At 47.8% G+C, this 27,463-nt stretch overlaps 2 protein-coding genes across 2 annotated transcripts; both read right to left on the bottom strand.

Moving 5' to 3' along the window:
- Positions 1 to 473: 473 nt before the first annotated feature.
- LOC125507429 lies at positions 474 to 22,359 on the bottom strand. Its single transcript, XM_048672007.1, has 3 exons — positions 22,229 to 22,359; positions 21,678 to 22,111; positions 474 to 583 (listed from the first exon to the last, which is right to left on the bottom strand). The coding sequence occupies exons 1-3, from the start codon at positions 22,357 to 22,359 to the stop codon at positions 474 to 476; spliced, it is 675 nt and encodes a 224-aa protein (XP_048527964.1).
- A 1,779-nt stretch (positions 22,360 to 24,138) lies between these two features.
- Positions 24,139 to 26,242, bottom strand: LOC125506086 (cupincin-like). The gene is made up of 4 exons (XM_048670961.1): positions 25,656 to 26,242; positions 25,472 to 25,558; positions 25,086 to 25,373; positions 24,139 to 24,984 (listed from the first exon to the last, which is right to left on the bottom strand). The coding sequence occupies exons 1-4, from the start codon at positions 26,187 to 26,189 to the stop codon at positions 24,412 to 24,414; spliced, it is 1,482 nt and encodes a 493-aa protein (XP_048526918.1). The 5' UTR covers positions 26,190 to 26,242; the 3' UTR covers positions 24,139 to 24,411.
- Positions 26,243 to 27,463: the final 1,221 nt, after the last annotated feature.

Here is a 27,463-nt window from a genome sequence, read left to right as displayed (position 1 = left end):
TATCCCTGGGTGCAAATTTTGGGCCGCGGCTTGTGCACGCTACAAAAATCTGGACTGCTGCAAGTGGGTCGCCGGATTGGGCGTCGTGTTTTTGTGCATCTGGAAAGCCTCTTTGTCGCTACCGCGCGCAAAAAGACTATTTTGGCTCTGTAAAAGAATTATACTGCACCGAGGCGAAGCGCGTCTGTTGGAGATGCTCTTAGCCGAGTCAGTTATCCTTTGCCTATAAGTACGGGTGTGATTAGGTCTCAGTCGATTAAGACTTAACTAAGTCTAAGTCAAGTGACATATGTAAGAAACAAAAAATAAAACTAAAATGAAAATTTTGCACGGATCTACACGTAAGATCTCGCAGATATAGCATCGAATGAGACTTGGTTAAGTCTCAATCGACTGAGATTTAGCAATCCCGTATAAGTACTTAGAGGGCGTTGCCAAAAAAAGAAGATTTAGAGGGCGTCAATTGCCCTGAATCAAAAGGGAGCGGGACGACAATCTCGATCAAACACACAAGCGATGTGATCTTCATGGAGAATGGGGTTGAGGGCTAACCCATGTGATTTTAACACTTCGAGTGCCATCTTGATAAGAAAATAGGCAGTTTTCCGATTAAATTAATCCATGAATAAATCATGAGCATGACATTGACAGTATTGATAACACACTGGTTACGATCTAACAGAGCATGTACTACGCATATAGTAGAAATATCTACGCATATCGCTAGTACTGCTACAACAGAAAGAAACATGAGAGGGATAAATGATGTATACCCTCCAATCGGCCATGCGGCGGCGGTAGCAGTGGCAGTAGCCGCGGCATCCTCGGCGGCCTTCTTGTCGGCCTCGGCCTTCTCAGCGGCGGCACGGTCGGCGTCGGTCGACATGATGATGACGAAGGTGATGTGGGCGTAGATGAACAGAAGCGAGCAGTCGCGTAGTCGCTACCCAAAAATCTAATCGCCCCTCTCCCGTACAGGATCCGGAGAGGCGGGGTTTCGGAGGCCTGCTCTCCCGTCAACCGTGTACGCGGTGAACGGGACGGAGTCGCCGGCGGCAGCAGCAGCAGAGGAACGACGCGGGCGTGGAGGCGGAGATGCGTTCTGTTTCTGTGGCGGCTAGGGTTGGCAGCGCCCCACATATATATATGTGCGGCTGCGCGTGGAGAGACGTGGGCTGAACCCACGTCCAAGTCGGTAGCCCACGATCCGACTTCTCAGATCATGGCAACACCTGTCAAAGACTCTCCGTTCCTGACCGGCAAAAAGAAGCGCATAGGAGTGAGCTCGGCTCAGCTCAATACCGCAACCCGCGGCGCGTCGTGACGAAGCGTGGCGTGGCGTGGCGTGGCGTGGCGTGGCGTGGCGTGGCGTGGCGAGGCGAGCGGAGGAGGAGGAGTGCGCGAGGGCCTCATCTCTTCTCAAGCTCCAATAGCATGAGGAAGAGAATCCCTTATAAACCACTCCAACTCTCCTTCCACTTCCGGGGTGGGACTAAACTTCCCACCACCTTATCATGCCACCTACATGGGCCCTTAGAGATCAAATCTGAAATTGTCATATGGGCTCTAGGCCCATCTCATATTTCAACAATCCCCCACCAGATCTCAGGGGTCCAGTTTGTCCTTTGTTCCAAACGTTGTTTTGATATACCAGCATCTCAGTGGAGACCGATTAAGGTTGAGCTCCACCTAGACCAAGTAGTTACACTCCTTCACAACTGAACAATGGACTATGCCTTGAATTGTCAGTTTGGCGTCAAGAAGTTTCACCACAAGTCTCACTGATACGAGGCTGCCGAAGGCCGACCCCTCGGGTGGAGCATATTAGTCACACTCCTGGCCTGTTCATGAGCTTGCTAGAGATCACCCCAATCTCATAGACTGTGACCAGCAGTCGGGCTCATATAGGTGTGTTCCTCCAAAGATCGCTCTGTAGGATAGCATCTTGCTTATGCATATAAGCCTTGGAACACATTAAGACAGTAGTCATCCTTCCATACAGTTTCCGAGAGTATTGCATCTCCAACGGAGTGGGTTAGTAAAGTTACTCTCCTCAGTTCACCACTGGCTTGTTTTCCCAGGTCCTACTTCACGGGATCTCCGATCACATAGGTTGGGTTACTACCATGGCAACTCATGTGGGTCTCATACCCATCTCCCTTGATGCGTTATCTATCACAACACGTGATAGCCCTTTAGTAAAGGGATCTGCCAGATTCTTAGCCGTTTGAATATAATCCAACGCTATCACTCCGGAGTTCCTCAATTTTCTGACAGCTTTCAATCTCATTCTTATGTGTTTGTTGGACTTCATGTTGTCCTTTGAACTCTTCACCTTGACAATAACTGTTTGATTGTCACAGTTCATAAGGATGGCCGGAACCGGCTTCTCAACCACTGGCAAGTCCATCAACAGATCTCGAAGCCATTCTGCTTCGCCACCCGATGTGTCTAATGCTGTTAATTCTGCTTCCATTGTCGATCTTGTTAAGATCGTTTGCTTGCAAGACTTCCAGGAAACAGCACCACCTCCAAGAGTAAATATACCCAGTTGTGGCCTTCATCTCATCAGCATCAGAGATCCAATTCGCATCACTATACCCTTCAAGTACCGACGGGTATCCGGTATAGTGAAGTCCATAGTTCATAGGTACCTTTCAGATAGCGCATAACTCTCTCAAGAGCACGCCAATGTACATCACCCGGTTTGGAAACAAATCGGCTCAGTTTGCTAATAGCAAATGCGATGTCAGGCCTCGTTGCGCTCGCTAGATACTATAGTGAACCAACAATCTGAGAGTATCTCAATTGATCTATAGTTGTGCCTTTAGACTTTCGAATCAGCACACTAGAATCATATGGTGTTTGAGATGGTTTGCAGTCCGAATATCCAAAACGACTCAACACCTTCTCAACATAATGGGATTGAAAAAGTGTAATCCCACCCTCATCATCTCTCAATAGCTTGATGTTCAAGATAACATCAGCCACTCCAAGGTCCTTCATCTCAAAGTACTGAGATAGGAAAGACTTAACCTCCTCGATCAACTTGAGATTAGTCCCAAATATCAGTATGTCATCAACATACAAACACAGTATAACTCCTTCGCCCCCACCATAGCGATAGTATACACATTTGTCAGCCTCATTAACAACAAAGACAACAGATGTCAATGTTTCATTAAACTTTTCATGCCATTGCTTAGGCGCTTGTCTCAGGCCATACAAAGATTTCACCAACTTACACACCTTTCCTTCCTGACCATCCATCACAAAGCCATCAGGCTGTTGTAGGGTTTCGTAGTAATTTCAAAAAATTTCCTACGCACACGCAAGATCATGTGATGCATAGAAATGAGAGGGGAGAGTGTTGTCTACGTACCAACGCAGACCGACTGCGGAAGCGATGACACGACGTAGAGGAAGTAGTCGTACGTCTTCATGATCCAACCGATCAAGCACCGAATCTACGGCACCTCCGAGTTCGAGCACACGTTCAGCTCGATGACGATCCCCGGACTCTGATCCAGCAAAGTGTCGGGAAAGAGTTCCGTCAGCAGGATGGCGTGGTGACGATCTTGATGTTCTACAGCAGCAGGGCTTCGCCTAAACTCCGCTACAGTCTTATCGAGGTATATGGTGGCAGGGGGCACCGCACACGGCTAAGGAATATATCACGTGGATCAACTTGTGTGTCTAGATGTGTCCCCTGCCTCCGTATATAAAGGAGTAGAGGGGGGAGGCTGGCCGGCCAAGGAGGGAGGCGCAGGAGGAGTCCTACTCCTTCCGGGAGTAGGACTCCCCTCCAATCCTATTCCAATTAGGATTCCCCAAGGGGGAAAGAGGGAGAAGGGTGGCCGGCCACCTCTCCTAGTCCTAATAGGACTAGGGGAGGGGGAGGTGCGCAGCCCCCTTGGGCTGCCCTTTTCTCCTTTCCACTAAGGCCCATGTAGGCCCATATGGCTCCCGGGGGGCTCCGGTAACCTCCCGGTAACCCGGTAAAATCTCGATTTCACCCGGAACACTTCCGATGTCCAAACATAGGCTTCCAATATATCAATCTTTACGTCTCGACCATTTCGAGACTCCTCGTCATGTCCGTGATCACATCCGGGACTCCGAACAACCTTCGGTACATCAAAATGCATAAACTCATAATATAACTGTCATCGTAACCTTAAGCGTGCGGACCCTACGGGTTCGAGAACAATGTAGACATGACCGAGACACGTCTCCGGTCAATAACCAATAGCGGGACCTGGATGCCCATATTGGCTCCTACATATTCTACGAAGATCTTTATCGGTCAGACCGCATAACAACATACGTTGTTCCCTTTGTCATCGGTATGTTACTTGTCCGAGATTCGATCGTCGGTATCCAATACCTAGTTCAATCTCGTTATCGGCAAGTCTCTTTACTCGTTCCGTAATACATCATCTCACAACTAACATATTAGTTGTAATGCTTGCAAGGCTTATGTGATGTGTATTACCGAGAGGGCCCAGAGATACCTCTCCGACAATCGGAGTGACAAATCCTAATCTCGAAATACGCCAACCCAACATCTACCTTTGGAGACACCTGTAATGCTCCTTTATAATCACCCAGTTACGTTGTGACGTTTGGTAGCACTCAAAGTGTTCCTCCGGTAAACGGGAGTTGCATAATCTCATAGTCATAGGAACATGTATAAGTCATGAAGAAAGCAATAGCAACATACTAAACGATCGTGTGCTAATCTAATGGAATGGGTCATGTCAATCAGATCATTCAACTAATGATGTGACCTCGTTAATCAAATAACAACTCATTGTTCATGGTTAGGAAACATAACCATCTTTGATTAACGAGCTAGTCAAGTAGAGGCATACTAGTGACACTTTGTTTGTCTATGTATTCACACATGTATTATGTTTCCAGTTAATACAATTCTAGCATGAATAATAAACATTTATCATGATTATAAGGAAATAAATAATAACTTTATTATTGCCTCTAGGGCATATTTCCTTCAGCTGTTGCATATAGATTTCCTCCTTTAGCTCTCCGTTCAGGAAAGCCGTCTTAACATCCATCTGATGAATGAGAAGACCATGCGAGGCCGCCAACGAGAGTAATACTCGAATGGTGGTCAGTCTGGCCACAGATGAATAAGTGTCGAAGAAATCTTCTTCTTCTTTCTGGGTGTAGCCCGTGGCCACAAGCCTAGCCTTGTACTTTTCTATCGTACCATCGGGCCTAAGCTTCTTCTTAAACACCCACTTGCATCCCAATGGTTTGCAACCATAAGGACGTTCAGTAAGCTCCCAAGTCCCGTTAGCCATGATGGAATCCATCTCGCTACGGACCGCATCCTTCCAGTAGTCAGCTTCTGGTGATGCGCACGCTTCTGAAATAAAAGTGGGATTATCCTCCACGAGGTATATGAAGAAATCATCACCAAAGGTCTTTACAGTCCTTTGTCTCTTGCCCCTACCAAGGAATTCCTCATTATCCTCCTCAGGATTTTCATCATGTGTTTGATTATAATATTCCATCGGAATGGCAGGTTCAGGAGTCTCCTCAGATTCCTGTCTAGAAGTGCTTTGTACATCTCTCATGGGAAAAATGTCCTCAAAGAATGTAGCATCTTTAGACTCCATAATTGTACCGACTTTCATGTCAGGTACCTCTGATTTCACTACTAGAAATCTATAGACAATACTATTCATAGCGTAGCCCAAATTAACACAGTCCACAGTCTTTGGTCCAAGCTTATGCTTTTTGGGGATCGGCACATTAACTTTCGCCAAGCAGCCCCAGGTCCGTAAGTACGAGCCCTGTTCAAGAATTCATCCGATTAACCAGTTAACTTGCCGATTAATCCCTACTCATAGGGTCCCCGAGTAGCCGATTACCCGATAAATCGTCCGATCAATTGATTAAATGGCCGATTAACTTGCCAATTAGCCTATTAATCCCCTACTCACCGGCCGACCGAGCAGCTACCAGTTAATGATTTCCTCAACAATGAGTACGAGAGTGTTGTCCTTCTCTTGGTCCACTTCTCATAAGGAGTGATCTAGTTATCCTTTGTCGGAACTTTATTCAGGACATGACAGGATGTCATTATAGCCTCCCCCCACCATGCCTTCGATAAACCCGATGTATCAAACTGTTGGGGAACGTAGTAATTTCAAAAAAAATCCTACGCACACGCAAGATCATGGTGATGCATAGCAACGAGAGGGGAGAGTGTTGTCTACGTACCCTCGTTGACTGAAGCGGAAGCGTTGACGCAACGTAGAGGAAGTAGTCGTACGTCTTCCCGTTCCAACCGATCCAAGCACCGTTACTCCGGCACCTCCGAGTTCTTGGCACATGTTCAGCTCGATGACGCACCCCGGGCTCTGATCCAGCAAAGCTTTGGGGAGGAGTTCCGTCAGCACGACGGCGTGGTGACGATCTTGATGTTCAACCGTCGCAGGGCTTCACCTAAGCACCGCTACAATATGACCGAGGTGGAATATGGTGGAGGGGGGCACCGCACACGGCTAAGGAACGATCACGAAGATCAACTTGTGTGTCTATGGGGTGCCCCCTGCCCCCGTATATAAAGGAGTGGAGGAGGGGAGGGCCGGCCCTCTCTATGGCGCGCCCTAGGGGAGTCCTACTCCCACGGGGAGTAGGATTCCCCCTTTCCTAGTCCAACTAGGAGTCCTTCCATGTAGTAGGAGTAGGAGACAAGGAAGGGGAAGAGGGAAGAGAAGGAAGGAGGGGCGCAGCCCCTCCCCCTAGTCCAATTCGGACTAGGCCTTAGGGGGCGCGCGGCCTGCCTCTCCTTCTCCCCTAAAGCCCAATAAGGCCCATATTCTTCTTCTCCCATATTCCCGTAACTCCCCGGTACTCCGAAAAATACCCGAACCACTCGGAACCTTTCCGATGTCCGAATATAGTCGTCAAATATATCGATCTTTACGTCTTGACCATTTCGAGACTCCTCGTCATGTCCCCGATCTCATCCGGGACTCCGAACAACCTTCGATACATCAAAATACATAAACTCATAATGAAACTGTCATCGTAATGTTAAGCGTGCGGACCCTACGGGTCGAGAACAATGTAGACATGATCGAGACACGTCTCCGGTCAATAACCAATAGCGGAACCTGGATGCTCATATTGGTTCCTACATATTCTACGAAGATCTTTATCGGTCAGACCACATAACAACATACGTTGTTCCCTTTCTCATCGGTATGTTACTTGCCCGAGATTCGATCGTCGGTATCTCAATACCTAGTTCAATCTCGTTACCGGCAAGTCTCTTTACTCGTTCCGTAATACATCATCTCACAACTAACTCATTAGTTGCAATGGTTGCAAGGCTTATGTGATGTGCATTACCGAGAGGGCCCAGAGATACCTCTCCGACAATCGGAGTGACAAATCCTAATCTTGAAATACGCCAACCCAACATGTACCTTTGGAGACACCTATAGAGCAGCTTTATAATCACCCAGTTACGTTGTGACGTTTGGTAGCACACAAAGTGTTCCTCCGGCAAACGGGAGTTGCATAATCTCATAGTCACAGGAACATGTTATAAGTCATGAAGAAAGCAATAGCAACATACTAAACGATCGGGTGCTAAGCTAATGGAATGGGTCATGTCAATCAGATCATTCACCTAATGATGTGATCCCGTTAATCAAATAACAACTCTTTGTCCATGGTTAGGAAACATAACATCTTTGATTAACGAGCTAGTCAAGTAGAGGCATACTAGTGACACTCTGTTTGTCTATGTATTCACACATGTATTATGTTTCCGGTTAATAAAATTCTAGCATGAATAATAAACATTTATCATGATATAAGGGAAATAAATAATAACTTTATTATTGCCTCTAGGGCATATTTCCTTCAGTCTCCCACTTGCACTAGAGTCAATAATCTAGTTCACATCGCCATGTGATTTAACATGAATAGTTCACATCACCATGTGATTAACACCCATAGTTCACATCGACATGTGACCAACACCCAAAGGGTTTACTAGAGTCAATAATCTAGTTCACATCGCTATGGGATTAACACCCAAAGAGTACTGAGGTGTGATCATGTTTTGCTTGTGAGAGAAGTTTAGTCAACGGGTCTGCCACATTCAGATCCGTAAGTATTTTGCAAATTTCTATGTAAACAATGCTCTGCGTGGAGCTACTATAGCTAATTGCTCCCACTTTCAATATGTATCCAGATTGAGACTTAGAGTCATCTGGATCAGTGTCAAAACTTGCATCGACGTAACCCTTTACGACAAACCTTTGGTCACCTCCATAATCGAGAAACATATCCTTATTCCACTAAGGATAATTTTGACCAATGTCTAGTGATCTACTCCTAGATCACTATTGTACTCCCTTGCCAAACTCAGGGCAGGGTATACAATAGGTCTGGTACACGGCATGGCATACTTTATAGAACCTATGGCTGAGGCATAGGGAATGACTTTCATTCTCTCTCTATCTTCTGCCGTGGTCGGGTTTTGAGTCTTACTCAACTTCACACCTTGCAACACAGGCAAAAACTCCTTCTTTGACTGTTCCATTTTGAACTACTTCAAAATCTTGTCAAGGTATGTACTCATTGAAAAACTTATCAAGCGTCTTGATCTATCTCTATAGATCTTGATGCTCAATATGTAAGCAGCTTCACCGAGGTCTTTCTTTGAAAAAACTCTTTTCAGACATTCCTTTATGCTTTGCAGAATAATTCTACATCATCTCCGATCAACAATATGTCATACATATACTTATCAGAAATGCAGTAGTGCTCCCACTCACTTTCTTGTAAATACAGGCTTCATCGCAGGTCTGTATAAAACTATATGCTTTGATCAACTTATCAAAGCATATATTCCAACTCCGAGATGCTTGCACCAGTCCATAGATGGATCGCTGGAGCTTGCATATTTAGTTAACACCTTTAGGATCGACAAAACCTTCTAGTTGTATCGTATACAACTCTTCTTTAATAAATCCATTAAGGAATGAAGGTTGGTTTATCCATTTGCCAGATTTCATAAAATGCGGCAATTGCTAACATGATTCGGACAGACTTAAGCATAAATACGAGTGAGAAACTCTCATCGTAGTCAACACCTTTGAACTTGTCGAAAAACTTTTTGCGACAATTCTAGCTTTGTAGAAAGTAACACTACTATCAGCGTCCGTCTTCCTCTTGAAGATCCATTTAATCTCAATGGCTCACCGATCATTGGGCAAGTCAATCAAAGTCCATATTTTGTTCTCATACATGGATCTCATCTCAGATTTCATGGCCTCAAGCCATTTCACGGAATCTGGGCTCATCATCGCTTCCTCATAGTTCGTAGGCTCGTCATGGTCAAGTAACATGACCTCTAGAACAGGATTGCCATACCACTCTGGTGCGGATCTCACTCTGGTTTACCTACGAGGATTGGTAGTAACTTGATCTGAAGTTACATGATCATCATCATTAGCTTCCTCACTAATTGGTGTAGTAGTCACAGGAACAGATTTCTGTGATGAACTACTTTCCAATAAGGGAGCAGGTACAGTTACCTCATCAAGTTCTACTTTCCTCCCACTCACTTCTTTCATGAGAAACTCCTTCTCTAGAAAGGATCCATTCTCAGCAATGAATAACTTGCCTTCGGATCTGTGATAGAAGGTGTACCCAACATTTTCTTTTGGGTAACCTATGAAGATTTACTTCTCCAATTTGGGTTCGAGTTTATTATGTTGAAACTTTTTCACATAAGCATCGCAGTCCCAAACTTTAAGAAATGACAACTTTGGTTTCTTGCTAAACCACAGTTCAGATTGTGTCGTCTCAACGGACTTAGATGGTGCCCCATTTAACGTGAATGCAGCTGTCTCTAATGCATAACCCCAAAACGATAGTGGTAGATCAGTAAGAGACATCGTAGATCGCACCATATCTAATAAAGTATGGTTATGACGTTCGGACACACCATTATGCTGTGGTGTTCCAGGTGGCGTGAGTAGTGAAACTATTTCACATTGTTTTTAACTGAAGGCCAAACTCATAACTCAAATATTTTACTTCTGCGATCATATCGTAGAAACTTTCATTTTTGTTACGATGATTCTCCACTTCACTCTGAAATTCTTTGAATTTTTCAACTGTTTCAGACTTGTGTTTCATTAAGTAGATATACCCATATCTGCTCAAATCATCTGTGAAGATCAGAAAATAATGATACCTGTTGCGAGCTTCAATATTCATCAGTCCACATACATCAGTATGCATGATTTCCAACAAATCTGTTGCTTGCTGCATTGTTCCGGAGAACGGAGTTTTAGTCATCGTGCCCATGAGGCATGGTTCGTAAGCATCAACTGATTCATAATCAAGTTATTCCAAAAGTCCATCAACATGGAGTTTCTTCATGCGCTTTACACCAATATGACCTAAACGGCAGTGCCACAAATAAGTTGCACTATCATTATTAACTCTGCATCTTTTGGTTTCAATATTATGAATATGTGTATCACTACGATCGAGATCCAATGAACCATTTTCATTGGGTGTGTAACCATATATGTAAACAGAACAACAATTTATTCTCTTACTTAAATGAATAACCATATTGCAATAAACATGATCAAATCATATTCATGCTCAACGCAAACACCAAATAACACTTATTTAGGTTCAATACTAATCCCGAAAGTATAGTGAGTGTGCGATGATGATCATATCAATCTTGGAACCACTTCCAACACACATCGTCACTTCACCCTTAACTAGTCTTTGCTCATTCTGCAACTCCCTTTCGAGTTACTACTCTTAGCAACTGAACTAGTATCAAATACTGAGGGGTTGCTATAAACACTAGTAAAGTACACATCAATAACATGTATATCAAATATACCTATGTTCACTTTGCCATCCTTCTTATCCACCAATCACTTGGGGTAGTTCCGCTTCCAGTAACCAGTCCCTTTGCAGTATAAGCACTTAGTCTCAGTCTTAGGACCAGACTTGGGCTTCTTCACTTGAGCAGCAACTTGTTTGCCGTTCTTCTTGAAGTTCCCCTTCTTCCCGTTGCCCTTTTCTCGAAACTAGTGATCTTGTCAACCAACACTTGATGCTCTTTCTTGATTTCTACCTTCATCGATTTCATCATCATGAAAAGCTCGGGAGTCGTTTTCGTCATCCCTTGCATACTATAGTTCATCACATAGTTCTACTAACTTGGTGATGGTGACTAGAGAATTCTGTCAATCACTATCTTATCTGGAAGATTAACTCCCACTTGATTCAAGCGATTGTAGTACCCACACAATCTGAGCACATGCTCACTAGTTGAGTGATTCTCCTCCATCTTTTAGCTATAGAACTTGTTGGAGACTTCATATCTCTCAACTCGGGTATTTGCTTGAAATATTAACTTCAACTCCTGGAACATCTCATATGGTCCATGACGTTCAAAACGTCTTTGAAGTCCCGATTCTAAGTCATTAAGCATAGTGCACTAAACTATCAAGTAGTCATCATATTGAGCTAGCCAAACGTTCATAACATCTGCATCTGCTCCTACAATAGGTCCGTCACCTAGCGGTGCATCAAGGACATAATTCTTCTGTGCAGCAATGAGGATAAACCTCAGATCACGGATCCAATCCGCATCATTGCTACTAACATCTTTCAACATAATTTTCTCAAGGAACATATCAAAATAAACACAGGGAAGCAACAACGCGAGCTATTGATCTATAACATAGATATGCTAATACTACCAGGACTAAGTTCATGATAAATTAAAGTTCAATTAATCATATTACTTAAGAATTCCCACTTAGATAGACATCCCTCTAATCATCTAAGTGATCACGTGATCCAAATCAACTAAACCATAACCGATCATCACGTGAAATGGAGTAGTTTTCAATGGTGAACATCACTATGTTGATCATATCTACTATATGATTCACGCTCGACCTTTCGGTCTCAGTGTTCCAAGGCCATATCTGCATATTCTAGGCTCGTCAAGTTTAACCTGAGTATTCTGCGTGTGCAAAACTGGCTTGCACCCGTTGTAGATGGACGTAGAGCTTATCACACCCGATCATCATGTGGTGTCTGGGCACGACGAACTTTGGCAACGGTGCATACTCAGGGAGAACACTTTTTATCTTAAAATTTAGTGAGAGATCATCTTATAATGCTACCGTCAATCAAAGCAAGATAAGATGCATAAAAGATAAACATCACATGCAATCAATATAAGTGATATGATATGGCCATCATCATTTTGTGCTTGTGATCTCCATCTCCGAAGCACCGTCATGATCACCAACATCACCGACGCGACACCTTGATCTCCATCGTAGCATCGTTGTCGTCTCGCCAATCTTATGCTTCTACGACTATCGCTACCGCTTAGTGATAAAGTAAAGCATTACAGGGCGATTGCATTGCATACAATAAAGCGACAACCATATGGCTCCTGCCAGTTGCCGATAACTTGGTTACAAAACATGATCATCTCATACAATAAAATTTAGCATCATGCCTTGACCATATCACATCACAACATGCCCTGCAAAAACAAGTTAGACGTCCTCTACTTTGTTGTTGCAAGTTTTACGTGGCTGCTACGGGCTTAAGTAAGAACCAATCTTACCTACGCATCAAAACCACAACGATAGTTTGTCAAGTTGGTGCTGTTTTAACCTTCGCAAGGACCGGGCATAGCCACACTCGGTTCAACTAAAGTTGGAGAAACTGACACCCGCCAGCCACCTGTGTGCAAAGCACGGCGGTAGAACCAGTCTCGCGTAAGCGTACGCGTAATGTCGGTCCGGGCCGCTTCATCCAACAATACCGCCGAACCAAAGTATGACATGCTGGTAAGCAGTATGACTTATATCGCCCACAACTCACTTGTGTTCTACTCGTGCATATAACATCAAACCATAAAACCTAGGCTCTGATACCACTGTTGGGGAACGTAGTAATTTCAAAAAAATTCCTACGCACACGCAAGATCATGGTGATGCATAGCAACGAGAGGGGAGAGTGTTGTCTACGTACCCTCATAGACCGAAGCGGAAGCGTTGACGCAACGTAGAGGAAGTAGTCGTACGTCTTCCCGTTCCATCCGATCCAAGCACCATTACTCCGGCACCTCCGAGTTCTTGGCACACGTTCAGCTCGATGACGCACCCCGGGCTCCGATCCAGCAAAGCTTCGGGGAGGAGTTCCGTCAGCACGACGGTGTGGTGACGATCTTGATGTTCAATCGTCGCAGGGCTTCACCTAAGCACCGCTACAATATGACCGAGGTGGAATATGGTGGGTGAGGCACCGCACACGGCTAAGGAACGATCACGAAGATCAACTTGTGTGTCTATGGGGTGCCCCCTGCCCCCGTATATAAAGGAGTGGAGGAGGGGAGGGCCGGCCCTCTCTATGGCGCGCCCTAGGGGAGTCCTACTCCCATCGGGAGTAGGATTCCCCTTTCCTAGTCCAACTAGGAGTCCTTCCATGTAGTAGGAGTAGGAGAGAAGGAAGGGGAAGAGGGAAGAGAAGGAAGGAGGGGGCGCAGCCCCTCCCCCTAGTCCAATTCGGACTAGGCGTTGGGGGGGCGCGCGGCCTGCCTCTCCTTCTCCCCTAAAGCCCAATAAGGCCCATATTCTTCTTCTCCCGTATTCCCGTAACTCCCCGGTACTCCGAAAAAATACCCGAACCACTCGGAACCTTTCCGATGTCCGAATATAGTCGTCCAATATATCGATCTTTATGTCTCAACCATTTCGAGGCTCCTCGTCATGTCCCCGATCTCATCCGGGACTACGAACAACCTTCGGTACATCAAAATACATAAACTCATAATGAAATTGTCATCGTAACGTTAAGCGTGCGGACCCTACGGTTCGAGAACAATGTAGACATGACCGAGACATGTCTCCGGTCAATAACCAATAGCGGAACCTGGATGCTCATATTGGTTCCTACATATTCTACGAAGATCTTTATCGGTCAGACCGCATAACAACATACGTTGTTCCCTTTGTCATCGGTATGTTACTTGCCCGAGATTCGATCGTCGGTATCTCAATACCTAGTTCAATCTCGTTACCGGCAAGTCTCTTTACTCGTTCCATAATACATCATCTCACAACTAACTCATTAGTTGCAATGCTTGCAAGTCTTATGTGATGTGCATTACCGAGAGGGCCCAGAGATACCTCTCCGACAATCGGAGTGACAAATCCTAATCTCGAAATACGCCAACCCAACATGTACCTTTGGAGACACCTGTAGAGCACCTTTATAATCACCCAGTTACGTTGCGACGTTTGGTAGCACACAAAGTGTTCCTCCGGCAAACGGGAGTTGCATAATCTCATAGTCATACGAACATGTATAAGTCATGAAGAAAGCAATAGCAACATACTAAACGATCGGGTGCTAAGCTAATGGAATGGTTCATGTCAATCAGATCATTCACCTAATGATGTGATCCCGTTAATCAAATAACAACTCTTTGTCCATGGTTAGGAAACATAACCATCTTTGATTAACGAGCTAGTCAAGTAGAGGCATACTAGTGACACTCTGTTTGTCTATGTATTCACACATGTATTATGTTTCCGGTTAATACAATTCTAGCATGAATAATAAACATTTATCATGATATAAGGAAATAAATAATAACTTTATTATTGCCTCTAGGGCATATTTCCTTCACTAACATGGTGTTAACCAAATCAGTTAGAGTACGGTTTTTCCGCTCGGCAACCCCGTTTGACTGGGGTGAGTAAGGAGGTGTCCTCTTGTGAATAATGCCATGTTCCGCACAAAAGGCATCAAACTCTTTCGAGAAGTACTCTCCACCACGATCTGACCGGACTCGTTTAATTTTATTTTCAAGTTGATTCTCAACTTCTGCCTTATAGATTTTGAAGTAGTGTAGAGCCTCATCTTTAGTATTTAACAGATACACATAGCAATATCTAGTGGAATCATCTATCAAAGTCATGAAATATTTCTTTCCACCTTTAGTCAACACACCATTCATCTCACAAAGATCAGAATGTATGAGTTCCAGTGGCGCCAAGTGTCTCTCCTCTGCTGCCTTGTGAGGCTTGCGAGGTTGCTTAGATTGCACACACGAATGGCACTTAGAACCTTTGGCTAAAGTGAAACTCGGGATTAAATTCGATTTTGCTAGCCGCGTCATAACACCGAAACTAATGTGACAAAGACGTGAATGCCATACTTCAGATTCATTAACACTCAAATGAATATTGTTCACGACTTTATTGCATAGATCTGCAAGAGAAAGGCGGAACATGCCTCCGCATTCATAATCCTTTCCAACAAATAGTCCATATTTCATAACAACTAATATATTAGACTCAAATACCAACTTAAACCCTTCTCTACATAGAAGGGAGCCACTAACGAGGTTCTTCTTGATGGCGGGGACATGCTGCACGTTCTTCAGCTACACGATCCTTCCCGAAGTAAACTTCAGATCGACCGTGCCAACACCAAGAACAGAAGCACTCACGCCATTCCCCATCAGTACGGACCCGTGACCTGTGGCCTGGTAAGAAGAAAACAATGAAATGTCAGCACACACATGAACACCTGCACCTGTGTCGACCCACCAATCGGTGGACGGCCAAACTGAAAATACAGCAAATAAATTACCGTACCCAGATGCACCACCCGCATTGTTGCTCACAATCATATTGACAGGCTTGGAGTCCTGTCCTTGCTTCTTATACTTCTTTGGGCACTTGTTGGCCCAATATTCAAGCGAACCACAAGTAAAGCAGCCCTCATCCTTCTTGTTCTACTTTAAGGTCTTCTTACCCTTCTTCTTAAAGTCGGCACTCTGTTGGACACCGTTCTTTCCCTTGGTTTTGTGGGAATTGGAGTTCTTATGATGCACCATGTTGGCCACAGAAGTTCCTTCGACCCCTTTTCCGTGCGAGTCCTTTGCCCTTGAATTCTGCTCAACACTCAGATGGCCAATGACATCCTCCACAGAGAATTCACGCCTCTGATGTTTCAGAGTGGTGGCAAAGTTCCTCCAGGAATTGGGAAGCTTAGCGATTATGCAGCCCACGACAAACTTGCCCGGTAACTCGCACTTAAGAAGCTCAAGCTCCTTAACAATGCATATTATCTCATGAGCCTGCTCCAATACAGGACGGTTTTCAACCATCTTGTAATCATGGAACTGCTCTATAATATACATCTCGCTCCCTGCATCGGCAGCCCCGAACTTAGATTCGGGCGCCTCCCACAAGTCCTTGGCAGACCGCACATGCAAATATGCGTCAACCAGCTTATCTCCAATCACGCTCAGAACTGCCCCGAGGAACACGATAGTGGCCTCCTTGAACGCCTTCTCCTGATCAGGAGCGATCGTTCCTGTGGGAGTCACACCGGCGACCCAGAACACGTTCATGGCAATGAGCCATAAGGTGGTTTTAGTCTGCCAATGCTTAAAGTACGTCCCCGTAAACGGCGACGGTTTCAGTGCAGCAGCAAAACCAGAATTCGAAAAACTCCTACACAAATTAGGTTTTTGGATTGATAAGAAAATAGGCAATTTTCTTATTAAATTAATCCATGAATAAATCATGAGCATGACATTGACAGTATTGATAACACACTGGTTACGATCTAACAGAGCATGTACTACGCATATAGTAGAAACATCTACGCACATCGCTAGTACTGCTACAACAGAAAGAAAGATGAGAGGGATAAACGATGTATACCCTCCAATCGGCCATGCGGCGGCGGTGGCGGCGGCGATAGCCGCGGCATCCTCGGTGGCCTTCTTGTCGGCCTCGGCCTTCTCAGCGGCGGCACGGTCAGCGTCGGTCGACATGGTGATGACGAAGGTGATGTGGACGTAGATGAACATAACCGAGCAATCGCGTAGTCGCTACCAAAAAACCTAATCGCCCCTCTCCCTTAGAGGATCCAGAGAGGCGGGGGTTCGGAGACCTGCTCTCCTGTCAACCGTGTACGCGGTGAACGGGACGGAGTCGCCGGCGGCAGAAGCAGCAGAGGAACGACGCGGGCGTGGAGGCGGAGATGCGTTCTGTTTCTGTGGTGGCTAGGGTTGGCAGCGCCCCACATATATATGTGCGGCTGCGCGTGGAGAGACGTGGGCTGAACCCACGTCCAAGTCGGTAGCCCATGATCCGACGTCTCAGATCATGGCCCCACCTGTCAAAGACTCTCCGTTCCTAACCGGCAAAAAGAAGCGCATAGGAGTGAGCTCGGCTCGACTCAATCCCGCAACTCGCGGCACGTCGTGACGAGGCGTGGCGTGGTGAGGCGAGCGAAGGAGGAGGAGTGCGCGAGGGCCTCATCTCTTCTCAAGCTCCAATAGCATCAGGAAGAGAATCCCTTATAAACCACTCCAACTCTCCTTACACTTCCGGGGTGGGACTAAACTTCCCACCACCTTGTCATGCCACCTACATAGGCCCTTAGAGATCAAATCTGAAATTGTCATATGGGCTCTAGGCCCATCTCATATTTCAACAATCCCCCACCAGATCTCAGGGGCCCAGTTTGTCCTTTGTTCTAAACGCTGTTTTGATATACCAGCATCTCAGTGGAGACCGATTAAGGTTGAGCTCCACCTAGACCAAGTAGTTACACTCCTTCACAACTGAACAATGGACTATGCCTTGAATTGTCAGTTTGGCGTCAAGAAGTTTCACCACAAGTCTCACTGATACGAGGCTGCCGAAGGCCGACCCCTCGGGTGGAGCATATTAGTCACACTCCTGGCCTGTTCATGAGCTTGCTAGAGATCACCCCAATCTCATAGACTGTGACCAGCAGTCGGGCTCATATAGGTGTGTTCCTCCAAAGATCGCTCTATAGGATAGCATCTTGCTTATGCATATAAGCCTTGGAACACATTAAGACAGTAGTCATCCTTCCATATAGTTTCCGAGAGTATTGCATCTCTAACGGAGTGTGTTAGTAAAGTTACTCTCCTCAGTTCACCACTGGCTTGTTTTCCCAGGTCCTACTTCACGGGATCTCCGTTCACATAGGTTGGGTTACTACCATGGCAACTCATGTGGGTCTCATACCCATCTCCCTTGATGCGTTATCTTATCACAACACGTGATAGCCCTTTAGTAAAGGGATCTGCCAGATTCTTAGCCGTTTGAATATAATCCAACGCTATCACTCCGGAGTTCCTCAATTTTCTGACAGCTTTCAATCTCATTCTTATGTGTTTGTTGGACTTCATGTTGTCCTTTGAACTCTTCACCTTGACAATAACTGTTTGATTGTCACAGTTCATAAGGATGGCCGGAACCGGCTTCTCAACCACTGGCAAGTCCATCAACAGATCTCGAAGCCATTCTGCTTCGCCACCCGATGTGTCTAATGCTGTTAATTCTGCTTCCATTGTCGATCTTGTTAAGATCGTTTGCTTGCAAGACTTCCAGGAAACAGCACCACCTCCAAGAGTAAATATATACCCAGTTGTGGCCTTCATCTCATCAGCATCAGAGATCCAATTCGCATCACTATACCCTTCAAGTACCGACGGGTATCCGGTATAGTGAAGTCCATAGTTCATAGTACCTTTCAGATAGCGCATAACTCTCTCAAGAGCACGCCAATGTACATCACCCGGTTTGGAAACAAATCGGCTCAGTTTGCTAATAGCAAATGCGATGTCAGGCCTCGTTGCGCTCGCTAGATACTGTAGTGAACCAACAATCTGAGAGTATCTCAATTGATCTATAGCTGTGCCTTTAGACTTTCGAATCAGCACACTAGAATCATATGGTGTTTGAGATGGTTTGCAGTCCGAATATCCAAAACGACTCAACACCTTCTCAACATAATGGGATTGCAAAAGTGTAATCCCACCCTCATCATCTCTCAATAGCTTGATGTTCAAGATAACATCAGCCACTCCAAGGTCCTTCATCTCAAAGTTCTGAGATAGGAAAGACTTAACCTCCTCGATCAACTTGAGATTAGTCCCAAATATCAGTATGTCATCAACATACAAACACAGTATAACTCCTTCGCCCCCACCATAGCGATAGTATACACATTTGTCAGCCTCATTAACAACAAAGCCAACAGATGTCAACATTTCATTAAACTTGTCATGCCATTGCTTAGGCGCTTGTCTCAGGCCATACAAAGATTTCACCAACTTACACACCTTTCCTTCCTGACCATCCATCACAAAGCCATCAGGCTGTTGCATATAGATTTCCTCCTTTAGCTCTCCGTTCAGGAAAGCCGTCTTAACATCCATCTGATGAATGAGAAGACCATGCGAGGCCGCCAACGAGAGTAATACTCGAATGGTGGTCAGTCTGGCCACAGGTGAATAAGTGTCGAAGAAATCTTCTTCTTCTTTCTGGGCGTAGCCCTTGGCCACAAGCCTAGCCTTGTACTTTTCTATCGTACCATCGGGCCTAAGCTTCTTCTTGAACACCCACTTGCATCCCAATGGTTTGCAACCATAAGGACGTTCAGTAAGCTCCCAAGTCCCGTTAGCCATGATGGAATCCATCTCGCTACGGACCGCATCCTTCCAGTAGTCAGCTTCTGGAGATGCGTACGCTTCTGAAATAGAAGTGGGATTATCCTCCACGAGGTATATGAAGAAATCATCACCAAAGGTCTTTACAGTCCTTTGTCTCTTGCCCCTACCAAGGGATTCCTCATTATCCTCCTCAGGATTTTCATCATGTGTTTGATTATAATATTCCATCGGAATGGCAGGTTCAGGAGTCTCCTCAGATTCCTGTCAAGAAGTGCTTTGTACATCTCTCATGGGAAAAATGTCCTCAAAGAATGTAGCATCTTTAGACTCCATATTTGTACCGACTTTCATGTTAGGTACCTCTGATTTCACTACTAGAAATCTATAGCCAATAGCGTAGCCCAAATTAACACAGTCCACAGTCTTTGGTCCAAGGTTACGCTTTTTGGGGATCGGCACATTAACTTTCGCCAAGCAGCCACAGGTCCGTAAGTACGAGAGTGTTGTCCTTCTCTTGGTCCACTTCTCGTAAGGAGTGGTCTCGTTATCCTTTGTCGGAACTTTATTCAGGACATGACAGGATGTCATTATAGCCTCCCCCCACCATGCCTTGGATAAACCCGGCGTATCTAACTGTTGGGGAACATAGTAATTTCAAAAAAATTCCTATGCACATGCAAGATCATGATGATGCATAGCAACGAGAGGGGAGAGTGTTGTCTACGTACCCTCGTAGACCGAAGCGGAAGCGTTGACGCGACGTAGAGGAAGTAGTCGTACGTCTTCCCGTTCCAACCGATCCAAGCACCGTTACTCCGGCACCTCCGAGTTCTTGGCACACGTTCAGTATGGACCCGTGACCTGTGGCCTGGTAAGAAGAAAACAATGAAATGTCAGCACACACATGAACACCTGCACCTGTGTCGACCCACCAATCGGTGGACGGCCAAACTGAAAATACAGCAAATAAATTACCATACCCAGATGCACCACCCTCATTGTTGCTCACAATCATATTGACGGACTTGGAGTCCTGTCCTTACTTCTTATACTTCTTTGGGCACTTGTTGGCCCAATGTTCGAGCGAACCATAAGTAAAGCAGCCCTCATCCTTCTTGTTCTTCTTGAAGGTCTTCTTACCCTTCTTCTTAAAGTCGGCACTCTGTTGGACACCGTTCTTTCCCTTGGACTTGTGGGAATTGGAGTTCTTCTGATGCACCATGTTGGCCACAGAAGTTCCTTCGACTCCTTTTCCGTGCGAGTCCTTTGCCCTTGAATTCTGCTCAACACTCAGATGGCCAATGACATCCTCCACAGAGAATTCACGCCTCTGATGTTTCATAGTGGTGGCAAAGTTCCTCCAGGAATTGGGAAGCTTAGCGATTATGCAGCCCGCGACAAACTTGCCCGGTAACTCACACTTAAGAAGCTCAAGCTCCTTAACAATGCATATTATCTCATGAGCCTGCTCCAATACAGGACGGTTTTCAACCATCTTGTAATCATGGAACTGCTCTATAATATACATCTCGCTCCCTGCATCGGCAGCCCCGAACTTAGATTCGAGCGCCTCCCACAAGTCCTTGGCAGACCGCACATGCAAATATGCATCAACCATCTTATCTCCAATCACGCTCAGAACTGCCACGAGGAACACGACAGTGGCCTCCTTGAACGCCTTCTCCTGATCAGGAGCGATCGTTCCTGTGGGAGTCACACCGGCGAGCCAGAACACTTCATGGCAGTGAGTCATAAGGTGGTTTTAGTCTGCCAACGCTTAAAGTACGTCCCCGTAAACGGCGACGGTTTTAGTGCAGCAGCAAAACCAGAATTCGAAAAACTCCTACACAAATTAGGTATGAGGAGTGCATGGCGTGGCGTGGCGTGGCGAGGTGAGCGGAGGAGGGGTGCGCGAGGGCCTCATCTCTTCTCAAGCTCCAATAGCATGAGGAAGAATCCCTTATAAACCACTCCAACTCTCCTTCCACTTCCGGGATGGGACTAAACTTTTCACCACATTATCATGCCACCTACATGGGCCCTTAAAGATCAAATCTGAAATTGTCATATGGGCTCTAGGCCCATCTCATATTTCAACACATCTGTCGATAGATAGTCATTGTCTCCCTGACCTCCCTTCCCACGGGCGCCGCTCCCCATCTGTCAACATACTGGACCGCAAACTCGCCGGCAGCCCCGGGAACCCCGAGCCGGCGGATCTCCGCGATGCAACTCTCCACGAGCTCGATCACGTCGCTGGACGACATGGTGTCGCGGTAGCCCCGGCGCAGCACCGCCCTGCAGGCCTCCGCTCCCCGGCCCGCGGCCCCGAACAGGAACTGGCCGCGCGGGAGCGCGGGGCCGAGGCAGCTCACCGCCCCGTGGGGCTGGGCCTGGTTGTAGCCCACGACCAGGGCCTCGACGGAGTGGCCGCGGTCGAGCAGCTCGCGCGCGAGGTAGGCGACCGTGGCGGTGTCGGGGTACGGCACCCCGGTCAGCCCCTTCCATCTGCGGCACATCGTCCTCGCGAACCTTGCGCTGCCAAAGCAAAACACGGGCGGGAAGCTGAGGTCAGAAGCCATGGAATGGAAGGTGGCCGGGATCGAGCGAGGCGGCGGGTGGAGGTGGATTGGATCTAGCTCGCTCAGTCGTTACCGGTTCTGGTGGCTGCCGGAGATGGCGAGAAGCCTGTGGGCGTCGAGGTGCACGATGGGGGTTCCGGACGCCACCACCGCGAATTCTCCCCTCCCCGCGACGCCGATCACGCAGCCGAAGTCGTCGTCCATCGCCGCCGCTCCCGATCGATCCGCGTGCTTGCTTGCTTGCTGTCTGTGAACTGCTCTGCTGGTGGTCACTCCCCGTGCTTCGCTCGGCCTACTAGTAACTGTCCTGACTCCGGCTGGAAAGTGGCTGGCGAGAGGATCGTGACTCAGGTCGATCGCTTGGCCTGTGCTCCGGTTCTTCCGTTCCGGTACGTGACAAGTCTTGTTTTTGTCAATTACTCGATCGGAGTGAAGTCTGTTTTAAACCTTAATATTGTAGAATACGACGTAGATGAACCTTGACGTTTGAATTCCTAAAATTGATACCCTAACCTTATCGATCCCGGTCTAAATAAACCTTCGGGCAGTTTAAGGAGTGGATTTGATGACGTTGTATTCACGGACCGGGATTGCTGTCTTTGACCAAGTTATTGACTAGCCTCTCCATACCTAAAAAAATTCCCCTACCTAGTCCATCTCCTTCCTCCCGTTCCTGTTCGATCCTGAATTCCCGTTTTTGCGCTGGGTCAAGCGTGTCCCCCTCCAGAAAATCCGTAATGGGATCGTCCTGAGCAGGCGGGGCGTCCTGAGCAGGTGGGGGTCCAGAATCAATTCCAAAGTCCAGTGCCAACTTCATGATCAAAATCAACTATCACCTTCTCGGGAGCCGCCGCCAGAGACGTTCGACCCCGCCCGTGCCCCTGGCGAGCTCGCGCTCGATCACTGCCCCACGCAGGCACGGCTCACCGTCGCCGGCGAGGACACCACAGCGCCGCCGCCTTCTTCTCTTTCCTCCTTTGTCTCCCTTCTCCTTCCTCCCAAGCATGCGCAGGGCATGCACGGCCGACGACCGCGCCTCCACGGTCTGCGCTGATGACCGCCTTCACTGGCCGCCCGTCCAGCTGCTTTAAACCCGCAGGCCACCTCGCTGTTGACTGCTGCTGCTCCTCCATCCCTGCGCGGCGACGTGGGGCTGCCAGTGGAGCACTCGTCGGTGACGGTGACTCAAGGACCGGAGGACGCCGGTACTTGGCGGATCAGCGGCTACGTCAGATCAGTCAAAGATTGTCGAGTGGTAGTTTGCTCTACGTGCATAGCTAGCTACCTGGCAAAACGAAAATATTGCGCCATTAATCAACTAGCTAGCCTCAGGATCAATACAGCAGGCTTTGGTAGCCAGCTTGCTACGTATGTTAGTGTTTTCTCCTGAAAGAATCGATCATGTGTGGCTTATGTATTTGCACCTCTCGCCGGAAAGCAATCCACATCACATGTCATACTACTTCGCCAGTGTATGTACGCATTCGACCGCCGGAAAATAGTCGTCGTGGAGCGATCGGGGCCTAGTCAACAACGACATTAGGCCACACACGGGTAGCCGCGCTCAGGCACGTCTCCATGATCCCTGTCGCGGCTTGCTCCATTCGCAGTGCCACAGCCAGGTTCGGCGACGCAGCAATGTGCGCATGCACCAGCGCAGGCTTAGGACGTGCACAACTCAAACCCAGAGTTCTTTGGTTTAAAATTTAAATATTTAATATTTTCTTATTTCTTTCTCATGCTGGTAGGTGGGCCCCCAAAACATGTGTTGCACAATTCACTCATCCCGGCCTTTTCTGTTTGGATACGGCCTAAAAGTCAAAAATGACCGGGATTGAAGAAGTCAGGGTATCAATTCAGGGATTTGGACGTCAAGGTTCATTCATGACATGCTCTACAACCTCAGATTTAAAATAAACTTCACTCACTCGATCGATATATGTGCACGTCACTGTAGGAGTAAAAGTGCAATTTTCACCGACATGTTCCAACGAGCCGACGGGCAAGGTCACGTCTTTTATTACCGGAAAACTCACGTACTATACATACATAGAAAACTCACGTGCATGCATGCATAAACGCACACGAACACAAGCATGCACATCCCGTACACAGAGCATCGTCTCTCCTCTCCTCTGCTACACGCACGTAGTACTGTAGTAGGCAGTACCGTACGTGCTAGCTATTTATTCCCGTCACATGTACACTCATGCATGCAGCTCCACGAACTGCACACGGCACGCTCGAGATCGTCGCTCACATGTCGGCGACGCGGCGCTGCTGCTGCGGGCCGGCGACGAACACGGACTCCGGCTGCGCGCGGATGACCCTGTCCGCCAGCTCCCTCGCCTGCTGGGGGAACGCCAGCGCCTTGGCCGCCTCGTCCAGCTGCTTCAGGACGCTGTTCCCGCCGGTCACGAACACCTCCTCGTCGTTGTTGGCGCCCACGCCGAAGGACAGCAGGGCGAGGTTCCCGTCGTTCCCGGCCACGAACGTCGCCGGGTGGCCCGCGGGGAGCACGATCACCGACCCCACCTTGATCTGGGCCCTCACCTGCCTGTAGCCCCTCGATTTCTCCTGCTCCCGGCCGTGGCCCTGCTCCTGCTCGCGCTCCTCGCTCCTCCTGCCCCGCCCCTGCTCACGCTCGCGCTCCTCGCTCCTCCTGCCCTGCCCGTGCTCGCGCTCGCGCTCTTGCTCGTGCTCACGGCGTTCAGAACGGCCGGAGCTGGAGATGTGCGGGCACGCCATCTCGAAGTAGCCGTCGCGCCCCTCCACGACGACGTAGATCCTGGTCGACCGGGTGGTGTACTTCAGTGCCGTCATCGAGCCCTGCATGCATGCACGCACAACGAAACACACATTGGTTTAGGCGAACAAATCCGTTGCATGATGCTACAAAACTATCTGTATGCGCGGCGCCGATGCTTTACCCGGGTGATGTTGACGAGGGTGACATCCATGTCGAGCTTGCGGAGGTGGTGGCACTGGTCTCCGGTGATCTGGTGGAACCTGCCGTGCTTGTTCGAGTAGCGCGGCTTCTCGCCGGTGAGGCTGCGCGGCTGGATGTCCTCCTTCTCGGAACCCGAGCCGCCGCCGCCGCGTCCTCCCCTGGAGCACGACCTGCTCAGCTCCCGTATCTGCTCCTCCGACGCCTCATATATCTCACCCTCACCCTTGCTTTTGCTCTCAAACACTCTGTCCACATCCTCCCGCCGAGTCTGTTACAAAAATAAGCAGAATCCCACAAAAACTTGATCGAGCTGAATTGAGTGATGATCAAACAAATAATCAGTGCCGATGGTCAGCGCGTACGCACGTTTAATGCGGCCTGGATAACCTCGTCGCTGAAGACGCTCAAGAAGGACTGCGGGCGCTCGTCTCCAGATCCAATAAGGAAGAACTCCTACCAACAGATCAAGAACACCAAAAGTAAGGTTGCAATTGCATGCAAACGGAGATGGCAGAGAAGTCTGCAAGCCGCGGCCATGGCTCACGCTCACCTGGAAGCGGCCCGGCGTGGAGACGGGGTTGATGAGCATGACGACGCGGAGCCATTTGGACCGGTGCGTGTTGGCGGAGTACACGATGGATCCGGCCGGGATCACGATGACGTCGCCCTCCCTGATGCAGAACGACTCCCGCTTCCCGTTCCTCAGCAACACGAGCACGCCCTCGCCTTCCCTGACGAAGGCGATCTCGTCTGCGTCGTGGTGACTGGGCTGCAGGAACGCGCGCGGCGCCGCGTCCAGGTACGCGACGCGGTAGTCGCCGATGGAACCCCGGAGCAGCTCGTGGTCGAACCGCTCCAGCACCTTAAAGTGGCCGTGCCGCGACTTGGCCCACTCCCGGTAGCTCTCCTGGCCGAAGTGGTACGGCCGGCCACTTCCGCCGGACCGCCCTTCGTCGCCCCCTTCTTGCCACCTCCTACTACCCCTGCCTACGTCCTCGGCATCCCACGACGCGAACGAGAGGGAGAGGCAGAGGGAGAGGACGATGGCTAGCACTAGCCATGGTGATCTTACTGCGGACTTCATCGTGATCGTTGTTCGTGACGAGCTAACTGACCGGATGAGTTGATGATCGTAGCTCAGGGGGAGTGATGGTATATATAGGGGGCGGCGATGCGGCGAGGAGGCCATGCGCGCGGCCAGGTGTAGGCCGGGGTGCGTACGTGGTGAAGAAGCGCCGCATGCACGGCGCCATGCATGCAATGCGAGATAGCTGGCCTCCATCTGCAGAGAACGGACAACGTTGATTGAGATAGGAACAAGCCGAGCTGGGATGGGATAGCTCGGCGACGATCTTTTGCATCGGCGGAATGAATTTTTCTTTTGCTGGGAGCTATGCTCCAAGGTGAAGCTACTACACGCCTGCAAGAGTCTTATCCATCTGATGCATTTATCTATCTTGTCAGTATGCTTGGGGTTTAATCCGCGATCAACCCGCATGCATGGTTTTATTGTAACTTGTTTTACTTAACGGTTTTGCTATATCTCATGTGCCTGAAAATTTTATTCGTGTAGTCACCCATTCTAGTTCATCCGAGCTCGTTGAAGAAGATGGACCTCACCAGAAAAAGTCATACCCCCACCATCTAATCTCAGGGGGGAAGTCATGGCCTCACTAGGGGGAGTCACGACCCCATTATCTATCTTAATGGTGGGTGGATGCAGGGGATCGCCGGACATTTTCTCCGGTTGGGGTGGAGCTTAGAGGGATGGCAGGGGTGGTCGGGAAGGGCGGGGCGACGAGGCAAGCGCACGGTAGCGCCCGTCAGCCACGGGGGGCAGAGGCAGGCGGATGGGGCGGGGTAGGCTGCAAGGGAGGAGGAAGAAGGGGGGAAGAATATGAATGGTTCGTGGCATGATAGAGGCCGTTGGATCTAGATCCGATGGTCAGGAAGTAAAGTAACTGATGGAATGGCTTTTTTCATGCACCTATTAAATAGACGGTCCCTTTATATAAGTGTATGTTGTTCATAGTCACAGCCTCAGCCAAATATAATAAAAAAGGAAAATGCATAATAAAAAAGAAAAAACACATGAATCTTCATGTAAAATCAATGACAGAGAATATAAATATATAATATCTACAACACATCTAAATGTGCTTTACCAAAACCATTTATTTAATGTGAAAATTGTAATGATTGTTCTACTGTCAATGCTTAAAAAACATGCATGAATGGTGTTTAGCCTATGTGAAGAGAGATTAGAAAAGTTTGAAACCCGAGTGGGTAAGTTAGAGGAGGTACCCAAATGGAACTCGAATGTTTGTTTCAACTTTTAATATATTGTGGAACTTGGAT

This window comes from Triticum urartu, chromosome 5, assembly GCF_003073215.2.
Source record: "Triticum urartu cultivar G1812 chromosome 5, Tu2.1, whole genome shotgun sequence".
Taxonomy (NCBI): Eukaryota; Viridiplantae; Streptophyta; class Magnoliopsida; order Poales; family Poaceae; genus Triticum; species Triticum urartu.
This window is presented reverse-complemented; position numbering and strand designations above follow the sequence as displayed.

Bases quoted from the DNA above. Each gene is read 5' to 3' on its own strand.
- LOC125507429 (XM_048672007.1), bottom strand. From the start codon at position 22,359: ATGGACGACGACTTCGGCTGCGTGATCGGCGTCGCGGGGAGGGGAGAA. The intron at 22,112-22,228 runs GTAACGACTGAG...TTGCTTTGGCAG, and splicing joins TCCGGCAGCCACCAGAACCG to CGCAAGGTTCGCGAGGACGA. The intron at 584-21,677 runs AGATGTGTTGAA...ATTTTCTTATCA, and splicing joins GACAATGACTATCTATCGAC to AGATGGCACTCGAAGTGTTA.
- LOC125506086 (XM_048670961.1), bottom strand. From the start codon at position 26,189: ATGAAGTCCGCAGTAAGATCACCATGGCTAGTGCTAGCCATCGTCCTC. The intron at 25,374-25,471 runs GTGCGTACGCGC...TTTTTGTAACAG, and splicing joins TTATCCAGGCCGCATTAAAC to ACTCGGCGGGAGGATGTGGA. The intron at 24,985-25,085 runs GTAAAGCATCGG...GCATGCATGCAG, and splicing joins CCCTCGTCAACATCACCCGG to GGCTCGATGACGGCACTGAA.